This window comes from Tripterygium wilfordii, chromosome 12 (assembly GCF_013401445.1).
Source record: "Tripterygium wilfordii isolate XIE 37 chromosome 12, ASM1340144v1, whole genome shotgun sequence".
Lineage (NCBI taxonomy): Eukaryota > Viridiplantae > Streptophyta > Magnoliopsida > Celastrales > Celastraceae > Tripterygium > Tripterygium wilfordii.
In genome coordinates this window covers 1,402,452-1,427,102 of record NC_052243.1, presented here as the reverse complement: position 1 = coordinate 1,427,102, position 24,651 = coordinate 1,402,452, and the positions used below count along the sequence as shown (strand labels likewise).

At 39.4% G+C, this 24,651-nt stretch overlaps 3 protein-coding genes across 6 annotated transcripts; 1 reads left to right on the top strand and 2 right to left on the bottom strand.

The window, feature by feature from the left end:
* Window positions 1–999: 999 nt before the first annotated feature.
* LOC120010852 (putative leucine-rich repeat receptor-like serine/threonine-protein kinase At2g24130) lies at window positions 1,000–5,627 on the bottom strand. Its single transcript, XM_038861748.1, has 2 exons — window positions 2,233–5,627; window positions 1,000–1,738 (listed from the first exon to the last, which is right to left on the bottom strand). The coding sequence occupies exons 1-2, from the start codon at window positions 4,835–4,837 to the stop codon at window positions 1,419–1,421; spliced, it is 2,925 nt and encodes a 974-aa protein (XP_038717676.1). The 5' UTR covers window positions 4,838–5,627; the 3' UTR covers window positions 1,000–1,418.
* Window positions 5,628–6,121: 494 nt separating this feature from the next.
* On the bottom strand, window positions 6,122–24,516 carry LOC120010810 (nudix hydrolase 3). Of its 4 annotated transcripts, none has more exons than XM_038861680.1 (21): window positions 24,360–24,516; window positions 24,076–24,255; window positions 23,316–23,393; window positions 22,627–22,723; window positions 21,871–22,004; window positions 21,350–21,440; window positions 19,858–19,944; window positions 19,568–19,674; window positions 17,987–18,158; window positions 17,609–17,850; window positions 17,420–17,501; window positions 17,116–17,181; window positions 15,597–15,674; window positions 15,337–15,432; window positions 14,776–14,882; window positions 14,490–14,658; window positions 8,194–8,277; window positions 7,859–7,956; window positions 7,688–7,778; window positions 7,464–7,610; window positions 6,122–6,375 (listed from the first exon to the last, which is right to left on the bottom strand). In XM_038861680.1, the coding sequence occupies exons 1-21, from the start codon at window positions 24,446–24,448 to the stop codon at window positions 6,322–6,324; spliced, it is 2,349 nt and encodes a 782-aa protein (XP_038717608.1). In that variant the 5' UTR covers window positions 24,449–24,516; the 3' UTR covers window positions 6,122–6,321. The 4 variants fall into 4 exon arrangements, with proteins under 4 accessions (XP_038717608.1, XP_038717609.1, XP_038717610.1 ...); XM_038861681.1 differs by having other exon boundaries at window positions 7,859–7,953; XM_038861682.1 differs by having other exon boundaries at window positions 21,359–21,440.
* Window positions 9,682–11,541, top strand: LOC120010811. Its single transcript, XM_038861684.1, has 2 exons — window positions 9,682–10,904; window positions 11,201–11,541. The coding sequence occupies exons 1-2, from the start codon at window positions 9,818–9,820 to the stop codon at window positions 11,236–11,238; spliced, it is 1,125 nt and encodes a 374-aa protein (XP_038717612.1). The 5' UTR covers window positions 9,682–9,817; the 3' UTR covers window positions 11,239–11,541.
* Window positions 24,517–24,651: the final 135 nt, after the last annotated feature.

Here is a 24,651-nt window from a genome sequence, read left to right as displayed (position 1 = left end):
AGGTTTAAAGCTCAGGTCATTTTGGTAACCTTTTGCTTGTAGTTGTCACAAATATGCTTTAACCACCAAACGTTATGTTTTTTGGTGGCAACAAAATGTTGTTATCATACGTACAACAAAGAAGAAGAAAAAAAGAGAGGAAATATGCTAATCTCTAATTGGAAATGTCAATCGGATTTCATTCTCATCTTCATCATTGCATCTTCAGCTCTTTGTTGGTTTCCTATGTCACCGCTTTCAGTAACTTTAACATTTTCGAAACATAAAAATTGTGCGGGGCTCTCTATTTTAATAAAGACAATAGGAAATATTAACTTGTATGGAAATAGCATATGATAGAAGGTGGGTAACCTACATTCTTATAGTATGCACTATGCACTAAATAGCTTTTCCTGTAAAGTTTGACTTATTTTTATTGCATGAGTGGAACGGTACTTAATTATGATTATTTAATTTGATTTTCATTGACATGAAGATCCATTATTTTATTGTTCTTGTTCTAAATCATTACTATTCATTTTTGACTGGCTATGTGGTTTTACCACAGTTGGACTAACAGTTGATGGTGGTCGCCATCATGGAAGGCCAATACCCACTCAACTACTTTTTGTATCTGGGCTTGGTTCTTGACATACTGCCGTTATCCATGTGAGAGAGGAGTTAGATTATGCATTTAAGCCTCGGTGGGGAGTGCACTAGATGGCAATCCCTTTAAACAGGATAGTTCTAGATGTGATATAAAAGTCATTATATGACTGGCCCTGATTTCCAACCCAACCTCTTTCCTGCTTCTCCAGAAAAATAGAAAGGGAAAGAGAGGGAACAATATGGTCGAGGAAGAAAATAAGAAAAAGACATTGGTTTACCGACTTGTCAATGAGATTAGAGAGACCTCTGTTGATGGGAGGCCAGATAGATATAATTGTTTGGTTTCATACAAATTTCACATGATAGATACTAGGATTTAAGGCTAGAGGTCACTGGTTCAATCCCTAGAAACAGCCTCTCCACATATTATGTAAGAGTAAGGTCTATGTACATCTTGCTTGTCCCCAACCCCGCCCACTATGGGTGCCTTTTGCAAGGGAATTGTTTACTCTTTACTAGGGTTTAAGGCTTAGGTCATTAGTTGTACTGAAATTTCTTATTGCCATTTGTCAGTGATTTATGAGTGATTTGATCCTAGGAGGAAGGTAAACTTCTATTCCATCCTGAGTTTTCTCATTGGGAATTGACTTGGCTGGATAAACTGCCTTACTAACATTTTCGAATCTGATTTGTTGATGATGATGCTTTTTTTCCCCTCTTTCTTTTGGTGTCTGGAAGAATAAGGCATATATCTTGGTAAGCTTCAGTAAAATTGTTAAAATTCAAAGCATAATGATATCATAGACTCTTAGTGAATGTACAGGATGGGTCTAGTCATCCCCTAGAGTGGATGATGAAATTCCTAAAGAAGAGGCAAATGTTGTAGTTGTGTCCCCGCTTAAGTATCTCTTAAGCCGATCCAAGTCATCTGCAGCATCAAGCATCGTAGGCCTGGTAGAGGGGGACTCCTGTGTGCAAAGGAGGCCTAACTCAATCAGCTCTCCTATTGTTACTTCCCACATTTTTCTCACTTCTGAGGATTGATCTCTTGAAGTTCTCACCAAGGAAGAGTCTATCACTTTCTCTACTCTACCATGGTAGTGACTCTTCACCCATTTGTGCAAGCTTAGTCCACCAACAAACATGTCATCTGTTGGTCTCTTTCTGGTCACCAACTCAAGGACTAAAACACCAAAGCTGTAAACATCTCCTTTTGTTGATGTGTTGGATCCAAACCCATACTCTGCATTACAAATATTTAAGGAAAGACTTATGCTATGTTGATTTAAAATAGTATAAAAATTACCTAAATACTAATAAGACAGGAGGGAATATGTTGGCAGAAGGTTGTACGTGATCATGATTACAAAATCACTTGGCAAAACCTAAGCAATTGTTGTTTTGAATGACTGTCAATTGCCCTAGTTCTGATTAGTATTTTAGGCAGAAGTAATTAATGTGATAAGAAAAGAAATTCAATGAAGCCAAATCCTTTAGTTGGAAGAACAATAAAGTCTTTGTTTATAGTGAATTGATAGGCATGCATTTTTGTGTCCTTCAAGTTAGATATAATTTTCTCAGGAATTTATTTTCTTTTTGTTTATATTCCAGGTGCAGTAGCAGAGGGAAAATATATTTCTGTACCTGGAGCAATATATCCAATAGATCCACATAACAGATTTGCAGTAGAGTTCCCTAAATTCTCCACCACTCCACCATTGCCTCCAGCAGTCATAACCAACCTCGAAATCCCAAAATCAGAAACCAGAGCTGTCATGTCATCATTGAGAAGAACATTGCTTGGCTTGAGATCACAGTGTATGACCTTAACTGGGGAGTGGTGATGCAGGTAGGCCATCCCTTCAGCTATGTCACTGCAAATGTTCAGCCTCTGGATGAGACTCAAATCTGAAGAGCCAGAGCCTATACCTGTGCTGGAATGAGGATAAAGACGGCTATCTAAACTCCCATTTGCCATGTAAGGAAGAACCAGAGCCTTGAAATCAGGCAGACTACATGCTGTTATAATCCGTATCAAGTTCCTATGTCGAATCCTTTTCAAAACTTGGCATTCTCTGTTAAAACTCTTTGTTGAATTTCCTGATTGCAAATGCAATACCTTTACTGCAATGGGTGTCCCATCTTGAAGAATTCCCTTGTAGACACGTCCGTAGCTGCCTGTCCCAATCAGTCTCGGCTCATCAAATCCTCTGGTGGCCTCTAGCAATTCCTTGTGTGTAATTCTTGGGATGTTGTGCATGAGTTCTGCCTGTGTTGCTTTCTCTGCTGTTTGAATTTCCTCAGATTTCCCTGAAGAAACTTGTACTTTGATGCGATGGAATGCAATCAAACAACATATTGTTGCGACAAATGCAGATCCAGATATGACTGAAATAAAGATAATAAAAACCTTATTTATCTTTTGAGGGCATTTACGCATGCCAGAGACTTCCCCACAAAGATGCCGATTCCCTAAGAAAGACAAATTTGTGACTGAACTGTAGATGCCACCAGAGGGAATCATTCCCATGAAGTCGTTAAAGGAAAGATTTAGAAAGGTGAGAGTTCGACTTTTCTCGAGGCTTGCTGGGATTTTTCCAGATAACTGGTTAACTGAAACATCAAAAGATTCGAGGTTCTTTAGATCACCCAGAGAATCTGGAAGGGCCTTCTGAAGATAATTGTGTGAGAGATTTATTGCCCTCAATGCAATGCAGCTTGATATCTGAGGGAAGATACTGCCATTGAGTTTGTTGGAGGAGAGGTCAATCTCCAGGATATTTTCTAGCTTGCTAAGTTCGAGTGGCAATGACCCTTCAAGTTGATTATGTGAAAGATTTATAAATATCCTGATCTCATGCATACCTGATATTTCTGGAGGAATGATGCCTGTCAGTCTGTTATATGACAGGTCTAGCTTGTCCAGATTTCTGCACTGTCCAAACATTGGAGGTATCTTTCCTGACAGGAGGTTGTTGTTCAGAAATATATACTTTGCTTGCAACAAGTTTCCAATAGTTTCCGGGATTGTTCCATAGAATTTATTGTTCGACAAATCTAGCAGACCCAGACGAGGTACGTGACCTAACGCTGCCTGAATCTCCGCATTAAAAAAATTGTGTGACAAAAAGAGCTGTTGCAGGTTGGGCAACCGACTAATCTCTGACGAAATTGTTCCGTTTAAAAAATTGGATGTTAAATTCAGCACATTAAGACTAGAAAGATTTGCAATATATGCAGGAATGGATCCAAAAATTTTGTTTTCTTGCAGGAGCAGTGTTTTCAGATTCACAAGTTTGCCTATGGATTGGGTCAACTTTCCTCCTAAGCCCATGCCAGCCAATTCAAGCTCCTCTACGGAACTGAAGTTTCCAAGGGCAGTGAAGAATGGGTGAAGATTGGTGTTGTTATCATGGCTTACCATATTGTTATAGGATAAATGGAGGTAATACAATTTGGGCAACTTCTCTACCAAAGATGATGGCAATTGACCAGAAAGATGGTTATATTCCACATCTATGCTTGACAGTGAAGTATTTATTAGAGCGAGAGGAAGTTCTCCTGTAAATTGGTTGTTGTATAAATTGAGAGTCCAGAGGCCTGCACAATTTCCAATTTCTTTTGGAATTGTTCCTGTGAAAAAGTTGTCGGAAAGATCTATAATTCTCAACAAAGTGCAGTTAGAGAAAAAGGAAGGAGAAAGTGAACCGTTCAAATTATTATCCATAAGTGTTACTAAAGTCAGGTTGGAAAGAAATGCAAAAGATTCTGGTATTGGACCATTCAAATTGTTCATCTCTAGCCTAAGCACAAGAAGACGTTGGAGTGAGGAAAATTCAGATGGAATATTACCAGAAAAGTGATTGTTAGCAAGTTCTAAGGCTCGAAGTCCTGTGAGGTTTGAAATGAAAGAGGGAAGCATTCCTACAAGTCCTTTGCTGTTTAGACTGAGGTTTGCAACACGGTGATGGTATCTGTTGCATATGACCCCGGTGAAGTTGCAGACGTGAAAAGCCTCGACCCAGTTAGCAAGCGTTGAGTTGGGATCAAATTTAATCACCTTCTTGAATGCCAGAAGAGTCTCCTTATCTGTTTGTAAAGAGAAGTGCGGAGGACGGTGATGACCTGAAGCTGCATGAACAGATGTTAAAACGAAATACTGCAGCAGAAGAAGAAAAATTGTTCTGGTGAAGGCCATGTTGGATACAATGCAAGTACCGAAGCCTAATAATATCCTTTGTGAGATCATCTACTCCTTTTTCTTTCTTCTCTCTTCATAGCAATAAAATAGTAGGAGAAAGGGAAAGGTTTCCAAAGGCGGTTGGCAGCGTGAAATCCGCTTGACTCTTCTGAGGCCTTTTAAGTGAAGGTGGTAATAGATCTTTTGGGAAAATGTTCAACACCGGCCATGATTTTTTTTAGTGCAGTGGAAATAGTATTTTCCTAGTTCTCATTATGCCCTGCGGCTAAGGTTGAGTATATTTTCAACTCAAATGGATATCCAATTGGAATCCAATAAAGTTTTGCATCAAGAGGCAGGCTGATGATTCTTGATAATTGGCCATGGCTGATGGAATGTGCATGACGTTGGGGAAGCAGTTGACTCTTGGTCATTCTTCATTTGTGTAACATGGTGATGTTGACTTACACTTGTTCAATGACTGCTGATTGTGACAAAGGTTGGCTAGCTTTGGCTAGTCTTTGCTGGAGTGAGTGCTGTCAATGAACCACTGATCAGTACCTGGAATTGAATGGTAGCCCTGCAAAGTGCATTCTGTTTGTATTTGATGTGTCTTTGAATCCATTTTCAATTTCAGCTGATCTGGATCACAAATTCACAACCGTTGTTGCACTACCCATCTTTGGGCTGAGAAAAATAGCACTTAGTCTCCATGGATTTATATTGTTTTTACATTTTTCAAACCAAATGAAGGCTTGAGTAATGTGAAATGTGTATGTGGTGGTGTTGGATCAATCATGTTTTGCAATTGTAGGCTTTGTTTGAGAGGAGGGCTGGTGGTGGAATCAAAATTAACTAGAGATCATCTTCTTCTTTTTTTCTTCCTTTTGTGGTCTCTATTTTTATTTTTATTTTACACGAGTCCAATTAAGATAAAGCTACAAAAATAAATTAATTCAACTAGGTTGGGTGGAGGAATACAAAATAAAGCACTAAGTTGGTTAATCATCCATTTTTCCTTTAATTTTTATTTCTTACCATAAAGTGGGGCCGTAATGTGGCGGTTGGGTTGGGGCGTGGGGGCGGGGAGTGTTAATAATCTTCTTTTAGGCGTGGGGTGGTTATTTGCCCAACTCAATTTTTTTTAATAAAAGTGTTTATATAATGATTTAATATCTTTTTTGCCCATGAAATCTAACTTTTATTGGTCATAAGATTGATGAACATTATTTACACCCTTTTTTTTTACTAAATACACCATATTAACCCTTTAAAATCACACTAGAGTATAGAGTAGAATGTATTTAATAAAAAATATGATGCAAATAATATTCATCCATAAAATTAACTTTCTTCGTCAAAATGTTACATTATTATTAAAATGTTACAAAGACAACAAGGTTCGAGTCGATCAACATAGTATTTTTGTCATTCAACTAAATCACATGTACGGACAAACTCCCATCAAATTGCAGAACAACGTTGTCAATGATTTTGTTTGGTGTTCTATCGATGAGATTCAAACTTCTTCTCTGAGTACCCAATTCGGAGGTTCAATCCAACATTTCATTGACCGCAGTATATGAAGGAACTATGTCCACGGGCACCTGAAAGATCAAAAAAATTTACACAAGAATAAGGTTTAAAGACAAGGCACAATGATCTCCATTTTCAAGTCATAAGACTCCAGGTAATCATACTATACATTCCATATTCAATCGATGGGAACTCTACATGCCAAAGGCAGGCACTCTTTGAAGGTAGGTCACAAAAGTGCTTTTCTTTTTTTAATAAAATAAAATAGCGGGGAAAGAGAAAGGGCGCACACGCATATGGCACCAGAGTGAAGAGGGAGAGGAACACTTCCCATTAGACTCCACCTCAATAGCAAACCCACGAGTCACATGTAATGCCCGCAACGTGGGTTGGTTAAGTCCTAAGTTGAAACCCAGTACGGAAATAACGTCAACTCACGTCAGAGTGGATGTTAAGATATTCAAACAATTAACTTAACAATCTGAACCAACTATTTTTTTGTTAAGAGGAGAGGAGCACACCACTACTCAAAACCGTGAAATTTGAGTAGCACATGACCCTAACTTTAAACCACACTACAACTCTATATTTCAGTGATGTGGGATGACAGTAAGATATAGGGTTGAAACAAAGAAAACTTCCACTTATAAATCAATTTTGAATTTAGCTATACAGCATCCTCCCATTGGATAGAACTCACAGCTACTATTTATCACTGGTCTACGGGATTTTCTGAAGTTATGTAAAACTTCATATGCTGCAACGAGGGGCAGACTGCAGAAACATAATCAATCAGGCCTTTTATAAATGTCGACAATGATGACGACAATGATGATGACAAGGAGAAAGCCCGTGCTAATGTACATAAGAAGATTGAGAGGAATGCACTGAGTAGCTCAAATATACTTACTACACAGTAAATCTATAACCTTGTTGCACAAATGTGAATTAAACCACAGAAAATGGTCATACTTGGCCTCGGAATTTGAATCTAATATGCAAAAAATAATTTGATGATTGAACATATCTGCAGTTTTCACCTAATTAATCCACAGAACAGAGATATTGGGTCATGATATATCTTCATTACTAAAATACGGTGCTCCTCATAGAAAGAAAAATGTTCCTTTACGAATATGAAATATGTCACAACTCATACCTGAATATTTTCCAATGTTTGCAGTGCAACTTTCAATGGCTGTGTCATCGTACAATATTTCTCCAGCAGCAATCTTGCTGCCTCTTTATCACCTTTTGCTTGTATGGTGAGTATCTCCCTACTCAGGCTTTCAACTGCCTCTTCAACCTATAAAATGAAAAAAGGAAGCTCACAGCTCTAATACTCAAGTTACAGAGATGCCCTTCAACCATTAACACCTATACCTTGGCAAAATCCACGGAAAATGTATCATCAGGATGCCAAATGAAGGCTCCTTTCTCAAACAGCCAATTGAACTGCAATGCTTGTCCTTTCCTGACAATAATAAACAAAAATTTAGATAGTTATTTCCTTAACAGCAACAGTATAGAAAATTATATTAATAATCAGCTTACCCATGAGCTTCTTCTAAACCAAATCGTATCGAGCGAAAACATCCTGCGAGGAAAGAAACATACATGGACTCTACCAAATCCCTTGAAAGGAAATCCTGCTTTTCATGCTCATACAAACAAATCAAGAGAATGTCAGACAATGAAAACCTAGACAAGACTAAAGACTTGGTCTAAAATTTTCAATTAAAAAATAACTCCACATAGCCCGGTAGTACTAAAAATGTGCAAACCACAATCCTTATTTTTCGGAGTCATTGATCATTCATCGGGCAACATTGAAGGTTGAAATTTGGAAATAAAGCACCATAATGTTTCAGTATGCTTAAATAACGAACCTGGCTGATCAGAAACTTGAGTGCCCAAAGGCCAACTATATCAGCTTTTGCCTCTTCAAGAGCTGAATGGAGTTCTTGCAGCTCCTGTGCCAAAAAAAAAAGAGAGAAGATAGAAGAAAGAAATGATGAGCAAAATAATTAACATCAAAATATTATTTATTCTGTTTTTCCTAAAAAGATAAAATAATTGTACAAGAAAAAAAGACCAGATCAAGGAGTTGGAAATATCAGATAAAATTAGATTGACTATCAATCCCACCGTGCTGTCAAACTCGAGCAATATATAAAAACCCAAACGTCAGTAATCTACACTGTCACCATCCCTTGGTGATGCCCCTTTCCGAAATTTTTTCACTATTATTTTGACACCAGGGACCACTCCAAAGAAGGCCCACATTGGACACACTCCCAAAGAGTAAAACCCGAACGTCAGTAATTATCCCCAAGTAGCACCAGAGGGGATTCGAATGCAAGACCACCAAGTTTATGGGTGCCTGCTCATCCGAGAGAGAATGTGGTCACTGGTCGAAGTGTCAAAAGAAATAAAGTCTACAATTGAAGGATCTTACTATCATGAAGTCAAAGAGACGGATGAAATCTTTCCAACCTAAAATCATGAGTTCTTTTTGTGATGCGATACTAGGGACGGTCACCCCTAAGTGCAGTAGAGCTCGTCTTGAAGGGGAAGATTCAATACTATATCTACTACTTGGTTAGACAAGAAGTGTGACATAAGAAAACATAAATCTAGAGTAATGAGCCTTACGCCCTTACTGTCTCTCTCTTTCCTTATTCTCTTCACTTCCTTTCACAAGGCATCTATGGGAGATCAACTTTCCCAACAAGCATTCACATTTTTATAGGCAACAACTAATTTTGGCAATCAATTTTCACCAGTGACATGATAATGGTCATGTTAGAGATGTGTATTTTGTATATTTTTAGTATAGAAGGGTAGTATGGTCTTCTCTTCATTCTCTTGTCTATATACTCATGTATTACTCATTTGTTACACAATTTCATATCTGTTATCATGGTATCGAGTTAAGTTTTTTTTTCTCTACAATTTTTTTTTCGTGCGGCACTCTTCTCCGACGAGCTCCTCCCAATGCGCCACTGTTCTCAGCTCTCTCAGTCCAGCTCCGGCGAGATCTCTGCTGCCGACCAGCACTGCCCAGTTCTCTACCGACCAGCTTTGGTTCACTCTGCCAACCCAGCTGCCAGCTCCCAGCTCCGATCTCTCAGCTGCCGGCGAGCTTCTTCTAGTGCGCCTCTACTCTCATCTCTCTCGGCCCAGTTCTCTGCCGACCAGCACTGTCCAGATCGGTGTTCTCTGCCTTGTTTGGTCCACTCTGCCAACCCAGCCAGATCTGTTTTTTTTTTTTTTATCTTCTGACATTGCAGTTTGGCCCTCCATATTTCTGAAATTGCAATTTGGTCCCTCCATCTTTCTGACATTGCAGTTTGATCCCTCCAGCTTTCTGACATTGCAGTTTGGCCCTCCATATTTCTGAAATTGCAGTTTGGTCCCTCCAGCTTTCTGACATTGCAGTTTGGTCCCTCCAGCTTTCTGAACTTACAGTTTAGTCCCTACAGATTTTTTTTTAAATTGTAGTTTGTATTGATGGCAACTCTTGGTGCTGATTTTCTACCTTTGACGGGGACTGGTTCCTCTGCCACTCGGTCTTTGTCGACCTCGGCTGCATCATCGACGACCGTTGGTTTGACCACCCTTGACCTTCCTCGGGATTTTCTTCCCACTTCGACTGATTTTCGGCTCACTTCAGCCGGTGACTGGCCTACTTGGAGTGCCACGGTTCGTAATGCCTTGTTTGGCCGAGGGCTCTTATCTTATCTCACAGATGGTCCACCTGCTGATGGTTCTGATGATGTTTTAACTGCTTGGACTCTTCGAACTAACCGAGTCTCCAGTTATCTGATTGAGTCTCTCGACCCGGCTCTCCGTCCTGATCTAGTTACTCAAGCTGCCCATGTTGTTTGGAGATCTCTTACCTCTCGTTTTGTTGAACGCAGTGGGGCTCGTCAGTATTCACTTCTCACTCAGGCTGCTACTGCTCGTCAGGATGATCGGTCTATTCAGCAGTTCTATCACCACATGCGTGGTTTTTGGCGTGAGTTGGAGGTTTTTCTCCCTGCTGGCAGTCATATTGCTGCTGATGTGATTTTTTGGGATATGCGTCACATGTACGAGTTTCTGATGGCTCTCCGCCCCGAGTTTGGTCCTCTGGTTGGTCAGCTTATACATCGTGACCCCCCTCCCAGCCTCGAGACTGCAGTTGCTGAGTTAGTCGCCGAGGAGACTCGTCTTCGCCTACTAGGTGGGGTCAAGTCTACTCCTGCACCCTCTAGTTTCTCCGGTGTTCTTGCTGCAGCTCCCTCTAGTGTTTCCACAGCTCCCTCTGGTCGTCCTACTTGCCCTCATTGCATGCGGCCAGGTCATACTATAGATGACTGTTGGAAGCTCCACCCCGAGCGTCGTGTTGGACCTCGTGGCCGCGGCCGCCGTGCCTCCACTTCCACTGTTGCGGCTGTTACTCATGCACTTCCTTCTCCTGCTCCTGCTCTTGCTTTGCCTCAGATTGATATTCAGCAATTTCAGCAGTTCCAACAGTATCAACAGCGTCTTGAGCAGATGACTACTTCTTCTAGCACTGGTAGCACTCCTGCACCCTCTGCTTTCTCAGCCACTGGTATGTCTAGTACTTGGATTTTTGACTCTGGGGCCTCTCATCATATGACCTCTGATGCCTCACTGTTGACTGATTGTAGTCCCTCACCTCCTATTCCCTCTATTTACACTGCTGATGGTTCTCCATTGAGAGTTTCTCAGGCTGGCTCTATTACTACTACCTCAGAGCCCTCAGGCCATCTCTCTCTACCCTCTGTTCTTCATGCTCCTCAATTGAGCATGAACCTTATTTCTGTTGGTGGTATATGTGATTTTGGCTATGATGTTTTATTCACACCCTCTTCTTGTCGTGTGCAGGATCCGTCTACCAACCGGGTGATTGGCAGTGGTCGTAGAGTGGGTGGCCTCTATCATCTCCAGTCCCTCCACATTCCCTCCTCGCGTCCCAGTTTTTGTGGTCTTGCCTCTCCTACTCCTGATATCTGGCATAGACGATTAGGTCATATTTCTGAATCGCGACTGAAGAGTCTCTCCCTGTCTGGAGCTCTCGGTCGTGGTCCTTTTTCTGCTTTGAGTCCTTGTCTTGGTTGTAAGCTTGCTAAAGCTACAGCACTCCCCTTTTCCCCCAGTGTATCCCAAACTTCTAGTGTTTTTGATCTATTACATTCAGATATTTGGGGCCCTGCACCTCTCCCTTCTATTTGTGGTTATCGTTATTATGTTTCCTTTATTGATGACTTTACTCGCTATACTTGGGTCTATCTCTTACAACATCGCCCTGAGATTCTCTCTGTGTATGAGCACTTTACCACTATGATTTTCACCCAGTTCGGTCGTCGCATCAAGACGCTTCGATCTGATTGTGCTCTTGAGTACTTGTCTTCTAGTATGCGCTCATTGCTCTCCTCTCACGGTACCATTTTTCAACACTCATGTCCTCACACACATGAGCAGAATGGTGTTGCTGAAAGGAAGCATCGACACATTCTAGAGACTACTCGGGCACTTCTACTTTCGGCTTCTGTGCCTCGTTCTTACTGGGCTGAGGCTGTTCTCACTTCAGTCAATCTTATCAACATTACTCCCTCTTCAGTTCTCCCTGGTCGTATCTCTCCTCATGAGCGGCTCTTCCGCTCCCCACCTGACTACTCTCGTCTTCGCACATTTGGCTGCACTTGTTTTGTCCTATTGCCTCCTCCTGAGCGTTCCAAATTGTCTCCTGTTTCTGTCAAATGTGTTCTCCTCGGTATCAGTGCTGAACACAAGGGTTATCGTTGCTACGATCCCTTGACTCGACGCGTCCGTATCTCTCGTCATGTCTCCTTTCTTGAGGATGTTCCTTATTTCTTCTCGACATCTCAGGATCTTACCTTTCTTACGCTTCCGCCTTTACCCACTCCTGAAATTTCTACTCTCTCTCCTCCTATTTCTTCTACCTCCATTCTAGATATTTCAATCTCTTCCACTCCCTCGGATTCTACTCCTACTGAGCCTAATCCTCCATCTTCCTCGTCCTCTGTTGGCCCTGATCACGTTCCCCCTGTACCTGATCCTCCCCATCTCCATCTTCATCATCGTCCTCGACTGATATTGTTCCTCCTCCTCCTTCATCTGGTATTACTCCTTATCCTCTTCACTACACCCGTGATCTTGACTATGTCCCATCTTCTAGTTTTGATACTACCTCATCCTCCTCGATCACTTGTCCATCATCTGCTAGTACGGATCCTCCTGCACCTCGCTATCCTCAGCGCGAGCGACGTCCTGTGGAGAGGTATGGTTATAGTTCTGTTTCCACTTATGCTCCACAGTTTACTGCTTTTCTTACTGCTCTTCATTCGGAGTCTGAGCCTAGTACATACAGTGAGGCATCTCAGTCCGTTTAGTGGCAGCAGGCTATGGCTGAGGAGTTTGAGGCTTTTAGGGAGACTCGGACTTGGGATGTGGTTCCTCTTCCTGTTGGTGTTAGGCCTATTGGCTGCAAATGGATTTACCGGGTCAAGCGTCGACCTGATGGGTCCATTGAGCGCTATAAGGCGCGTCTTGTAGCTAGAGGTTTTTCTCAGGTGCATGGTATTGATTATGATGAGACCTTTGCTCCAGTTGCTCAGATGACTACAGTTCGCACTTTATTGGCAGTTGCGGCAGTTAGTCAATGGCCTCTTCTTCATATGGATGTGAAGAATGCCTTTCTCAATGGTGATCTCTCAGAAATTGTTTACATGCAACCCCCTCCTGGACTTCGGACTCCTCCTCAGCATGTTTGTCGCCTTCGTCGGGCTATCTATGGTCTCAAACAAGCCCCTCGGGCTTGGTTTGAGCGTTTTCGTCAGGTGGTGACTCAGGCTGGATTTACTGAGAGTTCTCAGGATCACTCTCTATTTGTTCGGTCATCCCCTCAGGGGCGGGCGATTCTGCTGTTGTATGTGGATGATATGATCATTACAGGTGATGATACCGCTGCCATACAGTATCTTCAGCGACACCTTCAGTCTCAGTTTCGGATGAAAGATCTTGGTTCTCTCAGGTATTTTCTTGGTATTGAGATTACTCGTTCTGATCATGGCATTCTGCTGTCCCAACAGAAGTATCTCTCTGACATCCTCAGTCGGGCTGCTCTCTCAGATACTCGCAGTGTTGACACTCCTCTTGAGCTTAATGTGAAGCTCCGTCCGACTGATGGTCAGCCTCTTCCTGATCCGACTCGCTACAGGCAGATTGTTGGTCAGCTTGTGTACCTATGCATCACTCGTCCGGATATTGCTCATGCTGTGAGTATTGTGAGTCAGTTTATGTCTGCTCCCAGCTCAGTTCACTATGGTGCTCTCCTTCGGATTCTTAGGTATCTCAGTGGGACTATGACTAGGTCCTTGTACTTATCATCATCCTCGCCTCTCGCTCTTCAGGCATACTCAGATGCTGATTGGGCAGGTGATCCTACTTCTCGTCGCTCTATTACAGGCTACTGTGTGTTTCTTGGTGACTCTCTCATCTCTTGGCGCAGCAAGAAACAGAATGTAGTCTCTCTTTCTAGCACGGAGGCGGAATATCGTGCCATGGCCACTACGGCTAAGGAGATTGTTCATCTACGTCATCTCCTTAGTCACTTGGGTGTCCATATTTCTGGACCCACACCGATGCATTGTGACAACAGGAGTGCTATCCATATTGCCAGCAACCCTGTTTTTCACGAGAGGACGAAACACATTGAGATTGATTGTCACTTTGTTCGTGAGCAGTTTCTATCGGATGTTCTCTCCTTGCCTTTCACTTATTCTGTTGCACAGTTGGCGGATTTCTTCACGAAGTCTCACACTGTTTCTCGTCATCAGCTTCTTATTGGCAAACTCTCGGTGTTTGACCCACCTTGAGTTTGAGGGGGGGTGTTAGAGATGTGTATTTTGTATATTTTTAGTATAGAAGGGTAGTATGGTCTTCTCTTCATTCTCTTGTCTATATACTCATGTATTACTCATTTGTTACACAATTTCATATCTGTTATCAGGTCAGATATCAACTAAGGAAATTTGTCCTAAAAGAAAGACCAAAGATGAGTAGTAAAAACATGTTTCACATACTAAAAAAATTGTCAATCTGAAACATAGTAAATGGCAAAGAATAACATAAAAAATTATATTAAACTAACCAATCTGACAGTAGACTTTTGACCATTTGGCAGTGTTATGGTATGAGGCCCAATCCCATGGCAGCACTCATGGCAAATAGTGTGAGTGAAAAAAGAATCAAAGTCTACAAGCTCCCGTTGTTCCTTATTTATACAAGCATTAGCTATTGGCCCCAAAATATGTCTGAACCTGTCAAGATAAGCAGATCTTCCATCTAAAACATTGTTCCAGAACTAAAGACTAATTTATCAAGACAACTAAAGACAGCTGATCGTAGAATAGAAACTTCAAAGAAAGGAATAGTACTTTGCTTCAGAAATGTTCTTCAGCATGACCATACATGTTCCTCGATCTTTTACTATACGCTCATCATTTGGCAAATTGAAGGCAACAGTCTGAGGGCCCTTTACATCCTGACATCAACCAGAGCATATAAGAATTCCATAAGTGAATAGAGCTCAGATGGGAAAAAAATAATAATAATAAAAATAACAGCAATTTCGTACAAGTAGTAGAACCAGAACAAGAACTGAAACAGAAGTGAAGAAATAGGGGAAAAAAGAGAGGAGAAGCCAAGACCACAACAGAAGAAAGAGAGCGAAACAGCAAGCAGGAAGAGAATGAAAGGCGTCCAGCAGCAGCAATAAAATGAAATGCAAAGTGTAAAAGATCAATTGAATTCCTTGCAAATGCACATGTGCATATGAGAGAGAGAATCACTTTCCAAAGGAGGTTACAATTAGCCTCTGAAGAAACAATTATAACAAAGAAATTGGCTTAGATTTCAATTATTTTCCTACTGAGTTCACGGGTCCAAGAGAATATGATAATCATGATTGGATATTCTTCACATATAATAAAACTCACCCCCGCAGCATAAACAAGATTGACAACGCGAATAGGAGCAGCAACAATATCTTCTGATTTGTACACACTTTCCATGGGTAGATTTTTCTCCAACAACTAAGAGACAAAACATCTTTATTAGAAACAAAATATAAAATCTTGACATGTATCTTAACAAAAAAAAAGGTTCATATGGTAAAAGAAATTTCAAAGAGAAACAAAGCCAAGCAGCTATTAGAAAGGACTCATAACTTCAGTCACAAATACCGCCATAATAGTACCTGCAAATTATCACCAAAGAGTTTAACTTGTGCAGTCGCCACATCATCACGAATTCCAATAAATGCTTCAAAGGTTGCCTGCAATGAGAGGAATGCAACTGGTGAGCTTCATCTTCTCTTCTTTTCTTTTCTTTTTTTTTCCATTTTCTTTTTCTTCTAAGATGAATCATAAAGATTCAAGAAAGAGGACAACTTCCTCATACACAGGTGGAGCATCAAAGAGAATGCTTTAACATTTAAAAAAGTAAACAAAAATATGTATATTCTTATCTGGAAGTCTAGATAGGACCTTACTACCCCTCAAAAGATGCGAAAACCAAAGTATAAATGAAGAATGAGAATATGAGGTAGTAGCACATCAATTAATTCTGAACCACATCAAACAAACTAGCATTTTACAGCACAGAGAGGGGGAGAGAGAGATGAAGGAGCAAGAGTTGATATACAATAGACAGATAAAGGCGCAAAGCAGACCTTTCAGTAAATATCAAAGACAATAACTATATTTCATCCACCCCATCCAGAACCTCAACAAATTCAAGCATGGTTGGGCTAAGCAGACTGCAGACCCCAAGCATGTAACCACTGAAATCATGGAATAACCCTCACGAAAAAGCTCAATGACGCCGTAAATTCACTCAGGACCTTTAAGACAACTGTGACAGAAACACGTGAAGACATATACTCTTCCTTGCAAACTAAAAGAAACAAATGAAGATGTAAACAATTGAATTTGTCGAATAAAACCATCAAATATTGTTCGGTAGTTGCACTGAGCGATCTTGATGTAGATTTGCTGTAAGCATATTGCATTCTTACTAGTGCGATTTCCAGTTTAGCCACAAAATGGCACAAGTATGCATGCAATTAAGAAAGCTCGAAACATATATGAACTGCTGCTATGGTATAAAAGCAAAAGCATTTTTACATCAGCAAAGAAGGAATTGCATTGAAAATGAAACAAGGGGTTGCCACTCAAATACAATCTTATGATACAGAACCATAAAAAGGAAGATTTTCGTCAAGATTACGATGTACTGAACCATGAAAAAGGAAAGAACCAACTGTCTTTTACAGTCTCCACTGGCGGTCTCGACTCCTTCAAAAGTGCTTTTGCTAACTAGGGCAGTTTTCTTATTTATCTCTTCCATCAAATTTACATCATACAACACACTCCAGATAAGTTATCCCTACAAGCCTATGCTTCTTGAGCTGAAAAAAATTCAAGCCCAAAATCTTTTAGAACCCATACTCTACCATTGAATCAGCTCGGATTTAATGCAAATGTAAATTCCAGTAATATTTGTCACTCACCGTGCTTTAAGATTTGTTATTTGGAAGCCTTACGAACTTGTTAAAAAGAGCAGAAATTGGAAAGGGAAAAGAAATTATCAAAGGAAAGTATCTTTGGGAAGCAGTTTGTCATAAAGACATAATATATGCAGGAGCAACAAGCAAAGCCCCATAAGTTCTGCTAATGAAGTGAAAAGATGGTCAACCCGCATGCCTCTTATATTACCTTGTACCCAAAAAGTGAATCTTCGTATGTCTCATAGGGACCGATGGTAACATCCAGCTTAGAATCCTACACCAGAAAAACAGAATGGAGGGGTATTGTCAACTGAAAGGTTAAAATAATTTGACATCAACAGTGAGAAAAAGAAAAGTTCTATACAATTCAGAAAAACCAGGTCATAATGATGTTAAGAAATAATATATATACCCTTTTTTCAATCAAAGTGCAGAACCACATGCATTATGAAATGTCAACAATAGAAGGAATATCAATCATTGATAAATAAGCGAGAATCGTAAGTACCAACCAATTCCATCCATGCTATATCTGATTCATAATAATCATTCGAAAGAAAGGATTTGGCCTTGCTATGCAGCAACCTCTTCAAACTGCATAGGGCAAGAAATAGTCAACAGAATTTCCAGAGAAATGTTGATATGAATGATGACATAAAAGTTATCCATAATTCCTCAACAGCAAAATTTATGTATCATACCTGGGTGAGCTGGCAAGGTCTCCAGCTTTATGTAATAGCTCAGCAGCTTTCACGAGGAAAGAATTATACTCTTGGGAGAAGGGAACAATATATAAATCATGGGACCCTGTTGAATCGGTCAGCCCATCAATTAAATGATGAGAAAGAATGTTCTCCTGACTGTGCCTTTTGATAACATTGAAATATCCTGTTGCATCACGCTGTTGATCATCTGTTAGACTGCCCTTCCATTTGTTAAATTCCTGTAACATGAAGATACAATTGGCCTCATACTGAACAAAAATGAAATGATTAGCACAGAAGATTTGTTGCACAGTTATTCATATACGATACATGACTTGTGCAATGTAAACAGCGCCCATCTTATTACACCCATACCATTTTGTCCATGTCAGGTGGGTAGAAGTTTGCACCAGGTGGTTTCTTCATTGGAAATGCAGCTTTGTATTCCAGACCCTTCCAACCAGTAATTTGCTTTGCAGCTTCTGGAAGCAACTTTACAGCAGAATCTGCAGTTGTCAGAAACGGCTCATTTTCATCAAGGCAGGACCTGTGAATTCCAACGAATCAAAATTAATAAACAGATATTCCCTTTGAAAAGAACTTCTCCCAATCAATAGAGACAATATTAGGGAGGCCTGGCAGAGGCATCCCTCTGGAAAGAACACCCCCCCCCCCCCCTCAAAAAAAAAAGCTGAACTATGCAGACCAAATTCTCATACGAGTTCTACTTTTATTCCTCGTAAAAAGATGAACAACACCTGTGCACAAGGCTCCCGAAATGGCTAGGGTTGGGGACATGCAAGATGTACGTAGACTTACCCCTACATCATATTGAAAATAATCTCCTATGCCCCAGAACAGGAATGCCTATCTAAGAGATTAGAGTTACTCCACAATCATCACCGACAGTTTGGTAGTACTAAACGAAATAACTGGCCTAAGAACGTGTACATATTTATGGATAAGCAACTAGAGAAGTATTTAGATTCGAATTCTAAGGGTAACTTTATAATTGGCTATCTTTGCTATCATAAACAAATTAATAAGAAGGAACAAATTTCTTGGAATCTTCCTCAAACCACAGTCTACAATTTAAATTTTCTATCATATTTATATTCAGTGTGTAACCAACCATTCTAACTAGTTTCTATCCCATCAAAGGCCCTCATATTCCTTTTTTTTTTCAAATCACCCAAAAAACTGAAGGTACTGCATTTACAAAAATTACCGAAGGTATTGCACTTATAAAATCCTGCCATTTTGAGTATATTAGAGAACTGAGAGGGTTTTACTTCACTCATGCAGAGTGGTTAGTTTACCCCATTATTGGGGTCACCTCACCTGCCCACCTATATGCAAAGTAACCCATGAAGTTGTACCAAGTACACGGTGACTGCTGAGAGGGTTTTACTTCACAGAACATACTTCAGCTCTGTTTAACTAAGAAAACTACTTGACAGCTGAAAACATGTAGGTTCTTTCCCTGCAGTACTGAGTGGTAACAGCACTTCCAACAGGCTGAGGTACATCCATATCATGACCATAGGGGAGGATAAGATACATAAAACACATTGAGCAACTTCAACAATTTATGCTGCTTGTTCAACCACCAAATGTTATGGTGATATGTGGTTATACTATGTTCAAGTCTTCCACACATTTGTTTTGGCACATTAACACTAACAGCACCATAGGCAACAAAATTCAAGATTGAAACTTTTATTATAGTCGCTGCTACATAACTGTTCGTACACAATCATGCATAATTACTTTTCAGAAGAAAACTAACCCACATTTATCATCATAAAATGCCAAAACACTGCCTCAATTATCCAAAATTTGTTCAACATTTCATGCATGTCACTACAACACGGACTTGCTATGCTCCCCCAGATTAAACACGCACACATGCAAACACACCAAAATAAATCAAATGCGGCTGAAGGAAAAAGTTACCATGGACTCTTGTTTATTAAGTAATACATCCATTTCAGCTTGTCTAATTCTGATACATCGGCATGCTTTTTCAACCAGTCTCTTAAAGCTGGATTGCTGTACCAAACCTGATTGGAAAAAAATTTTAACAAAGGGCTCAAATCATCTTACCATGCATTAAATTTGTAGAAGGGTACCAGATGCTCATATGAGCCTTCATTTTTCATACATGCATGCATTTGTTTGTGTATTTGTGTGCGTGCGTGCACTAGTGTTTGCTTGCATATGCATATCCATATAGACAGAGTCACCTGAAGGTAAAAGATATTATCCATAATTCTTGCAGCCTTTACAAGTAAAACCAGAGCCTCCTTCTCGGCATCTGATAGCCCAGTTAACTGTATTGAGGAGGGTAAAAGGGGAGGAGATTTGTCAATCACCATGCACATGCTTTGATTTGAAAAAGATAATGAAATTATCAACCATGTGGAACAACAGAACGAAAAGTGGACTAAGAACAGGTCTGTAACATGTATATTTTTAACTTCCATCTTTTCCTAGAGAGCCAAGCTGCAAAATCTATTAGATTTAAATGATATTCTTCTTCGAACAGGAAAAGATCTAGAAATTGTCTTCTAGCCTCTAGGGCCAAAGGAACTTGAGCCAACCCCTACAGAATCACTTCCACAGCACAAAATCAACATAATCACGAGTGTCTTGAACATGAACAAATTGCGCCCAGTAAACCAAAACAAGAAAGCTCTAAAAGCCTTAAAAGTGGACAGAAGCAATTCTTGCCTCAAAACTTTACAAGTAGTTCAAATTATCCATTCTTTATCCAATAAAATGAAGAAGAAAAAATTGAAATATATTAATTGAAACATACAGATCAAGTTTTCAAATAAGAAGATTATTTAACCTCAAAGGTAACACTTCGTGGTAATTTCTAGGCATGATAAAATTTTCCACAGCTAAAAGATCTATGAATATTGATATCATGGAATATTTCAGAATCTGATGTCTACCTGCAAAGTGCAAACATAAATGCTTTGCATATCATGCAGTAACATGTATAACACTGTAACACATAAGCGAAAGTACAAAACAACCAAGTGTGTACAACAACAAAGAAGATCTAGAACAAATGAAAGAAATAGGCATCTTAGTGATTGTGAATTTGTGATTCCAACAATCCAGTCCTCAACCCCTTGCCTTCATAAGATTAGCAGCATTAAATAGGAAGTCTTCTATGAGCAGATACTTTTCAAATGCAATTAGGTCAACACAACAGAAGAATGTTTGCTGTGAAAAGGTCAAATGTATTTACTACTCTCGGTTTTTCCTTTCACTTCAAAATCGAAAGATAATTTCATTGAAAATCAGCAAACAGAGGATGCCCCCATTGGCAAACTGTAAACAAAATGTGATTTTCAGAATAGTAAATCTAAAGTAAAAGTAAATTATCATCTACAACGTGTCTGACCACTCTTGCTACATGCAGAATTTATTATTTACGATCAATATGATGTGCTAAGAAGTTCCACCTACTGATACATCTCATTCCTATTGGTTCCTGTGGCTTTGTCCCATTCAACAGGGAATGAGAAACAACTTTAAAAAAATTATCTTGAAGCCACCATTTATTAAAAAATTTAAAAGCCAACTTTAAAATAACAGGTAAATGGTAAATAAAACAAAATCATAGAACTAGAGAATCTTATCCCATATAACAAAAATCAAAACCTCAAAGGCGATACGTACAAGAACAAAGATTTCAGATATTAATGAGAAGGAAAACTAAACATTGAAAACCTCTGCAGTGAGGGAAACAGGAGCATATCGACCAAGTTGCTTTTGAAGAGCCAAATGGCGTTCCATTGAGTTCTTGGTGTACCTTCAATAAGTTTAGAAATACGCATCATAAGTCTAAAAGAGTTTTTCACAGGAAAAATGATAGCACATATAATTTGCATGACAACATTCAAATTCATTGCCAATCATGGAATACTTTTATTCGGTGCTTCACCAAAGCAATGTACAGAAAGTGGAATATGAGTCAGTCATGACATTTCCATTTTAATATATAAGAAATATGTTGTGACCAAAACTCACTCAAAATAAATAGTGGCCAAAACATATTGTAATCTTAGTCTCTGAAGATGGATAATTATTCACATCAACATGCTTCTTAAGAAGGGAAAACAAATTATTTTCCCTTTGTATGGGCTAAACCATGAATGATTTTTCCTTTTTGTCATGCCAACAAAAGATTGGGCAATTAGCTTGATGCAGCTTGATGAATTTGGTGACTCTATATAAGTTACCTTTTCATAATTATGTCAAAGAGTAGACCGTATTGTCCACTAACATCATAGGGGACGTAGTCAGGATCTGATTTAGCAAGCAAGCTTTTGTATTCCTTGAAAAAGATATAGTTGACAGCAGAGACTTCTGTTTCCTATAACAAGGATGAGCAAAGATAAACTTTAAGATTCTAGCAAAATTAACATCTAGAAGCATATTACTTATGATGAAACTGAAACAAGCAGAGCAAGCTTGAAGAATATTTTATATGAAAATTTAGCCTTCCACATCTCAAGGTATGAGACAAAAACAATCTTCTTACTTAGATCAATCTAATGAGAATAATTTAATACCTTCAAAAGAAACAACGTATACATAAAATTGAATTTTAAGAGCACAAATCAATCATCCAAGATTCATAGAGCGCTATATTAATATAAAATATCAGCAAAAGACGGCATTCCAAGAGACATTTGCTACTTCCGTTAGCAATATCATTGTCCTTTGAGTTCCCCTTCCACAAGTTTATTACATTTGTTAATTCAGCTAACAGAACGACTCAAGGTTCAAAAAAAAAGGGGCGATTTCACTGTTAAAATAACATAGTCATAGATAGAAAGGTTGTCCTTTCATTTCCTTTCTTATAAGAGTTTTCTACCATAAACCAAAATCCCAAGATGCCATAAGTGCCAGATAGAATATTAGGGAGAAAATGATCTTCTTAAATAATACAATACCAAATCAATTCTTAAGTAATTATGAATATTAACATCTACCTGGAGAGTGAATGCCTCTGAAGGAATTGGGTCAAGTGTTGTCACTAGGTAAACATCATTGTACTCATTATTGATGAATTTTCCATCATTTATGACGCTGCACCCAAATGCAAGATTCAAAACAGTTGGTCAACTACGGGGGAATTTGGATTTTCACCAAGCATACTGCATACCATTGAACTAACCCATCAGTGAGATATTTGCATCCCAATAGAAGTTTCCAGACTAAAGTTCAGCTAGACAACCGATAATTTAGGAACTGGGGAAGGCAATTTAACCACACATGCAATCATGAGAAACATATAAGACCTAGTAGTACTGTCATTCTAGTATCAAAGTTTAGTGCTTCATTTCCAAGCTAAATATGCCAACAAAAATACATGAAATAGAAAGCCAAGATAGTACTTCAAAAAATCTCCGTCGTGGTGTACAAGAATTCGAGAATTCCCAAGGAAAAAAACACCAGTTCTACAAGAAGACGTGGCCTTCAATGGACTGCATAAAGGCCTAGGCATAGCAGACTGCACTGTACGGGTTACTTATAGGATTAAGTGCAAACAGCTCCAGAAGAAACATGCAGAGGAAAATAAAAGGATTGTAAAGCACTGAAAACAAAAGAACCTTAATCCTTCATTAACTAAATTAAAAATAAAATTCATTATATAGATAAGATAAATTAATTTGCTCACCACTCTTGAAGAAAAACAAATATCGGCTCAAATGCATCTTTTGGAAGGGAGATGCCTAGTTCTTCTTGAAGCTCCCTCCTGAAGGCAAAAAATTTGAAGTTTTAGCAAAAATTGACCTAAGAACGACATAAACTAAAAATAAGTTAAAAGATATCTATGCAAGTGAGAATGAAGAGCACCAATAATCTAAGTGTTTAACCACCCTACCTAAAGGAAGGAGTTCGAATGATCCCCATCCCCATCGCAAATTTTAGGGGGAGAGAAAAAGTGGCAATGAAAGCAGCTTGACAAAGTGAAAAACCAGTTTCCCACCCTCAAATTCAAGGTATCTCATTAAACATCAGGACCAAACATAATCTGGTTTACAGAACTCATTATATATAATCTGGTTTACAGAACTCATTATATATAGTGAGATTAGTTTGAAACTTAGCTAGATTTAGACTAAAACTAGTTATGTCCTTCAATGGACTTGTATGTCTACAATAGGAAATTTATGTCTGCAATAGATTGGTTACTAAGCAAACGGCCAAAAAAGTTAGAAAACTTAGTATCCAAGCCACGAGAAGATTGAGCCCAAATAAAATTGATCTACAGTTCTGAAAAACAAAACATCCAACCAATCGTTAATTTTCCAATCAATTTTTCCCGCCAAACAAAACCTTAGCCACTGAACCACAATATAGATAAACCAAACAGAATCTTAAGCACAATATCGACGTTAATATTATCACGAAGAAAGGATGAAAGGTTCGCTCACTGTGCAGTTACGAGTGATGAATCACCCGCAGAAATATGACCAGCACTGGATATATCCCACTTCCCAGGCCACGAATCCTTGCAATCGGCACGTCGTTGGAGAAGCAATTGCTGTGTCCTCTCCGCGAAAATCCACACATGGACCGCTCGATGGTAATCTCCATCTCGATGAACAGCTCCCCTGCACACACGCACATCAACAGAAATTAACGAAAATTACGTCGTTTCAAGCTTCGAGTGTGCATCGAAGAACAATCGGAGTTTGTTAAATAAAAGAGAGCTAACCTGGGTTTGGAGACGCCGGTTTTTTGACCGTCTTGACTGAGAACATCGAGGTGCTCTTCTTGTACGGCAGTCTCCTCCATTGCTTGCATCCGAAGTCAATCCCTAAAATGCAAATCCCTGAAAACTCTTACGGGTGTCAAAATAAAAAATTACCGTTGCGCGTTTATATGGGACTTTGATCGTAATTACATATTCGCCCTTTGAGAAAGTCGGTCGTATATTTTCCAATTTTTTATTAATATTTAATTGTTATTAGGTGCAACCATGTATTCTCTCATCGTCTGCCAAGCAC

Excerpts from the sequence above, each read along its gene's own strand:
- LOC120010811 (XM_038861684.1), top strand. The coding sequence starts at position 9,818 with ATGGCAACTCTTGGTGCTGATTTTCTACCTTTGACGGGGACTGGTTCC. Across the intron at positions 10,905-11,200 it reads CTCTGCTTTCTCAGCCACTG|GATCCGTCTACCAACCGGGT; the intron begins GTATGTCTAGTA and ends TGTCGTGTGCAG.
- LOC120010852 (XM_038861748.1), bottom strand. The coding sequence starts at position 4,837 with ATGATCTCACAAAGGATATTATTAGGCTTCGGTACTTGCATTGTATCC. Across the intron at positions 1,739-2,232 it reads TATTGGATATATTGCTCCAG|ATGACATGTTTGTTGGTGGA; the intron begins GTACAGAAATAT and ends AGAGACCAACAG.
- LOC120010810 (XM_038861680.1), bottom strand. The coding sequence starts at position 24,448 with ATGCAAGCAATGGAGGAGACTGCCGTACAAGAAGAGCACCTCGATGTT. Across the intron at positions 7,957-8,193 it reads TCAAGTTTCTGATCAGCCAG|CAGGATTTCCTTTCAAGGGA; the intron begins GTTCGTTATTTA and ends GAGCATGAAAAG. Across the intron at positions 7,611-7,687 it reads TTTCCGTGGATTTTGCCAAG|GTTGAAGAGGCAGTTGAAAG; the intron begins GTATAGGTGTTA and ends TTCATTTTATAG.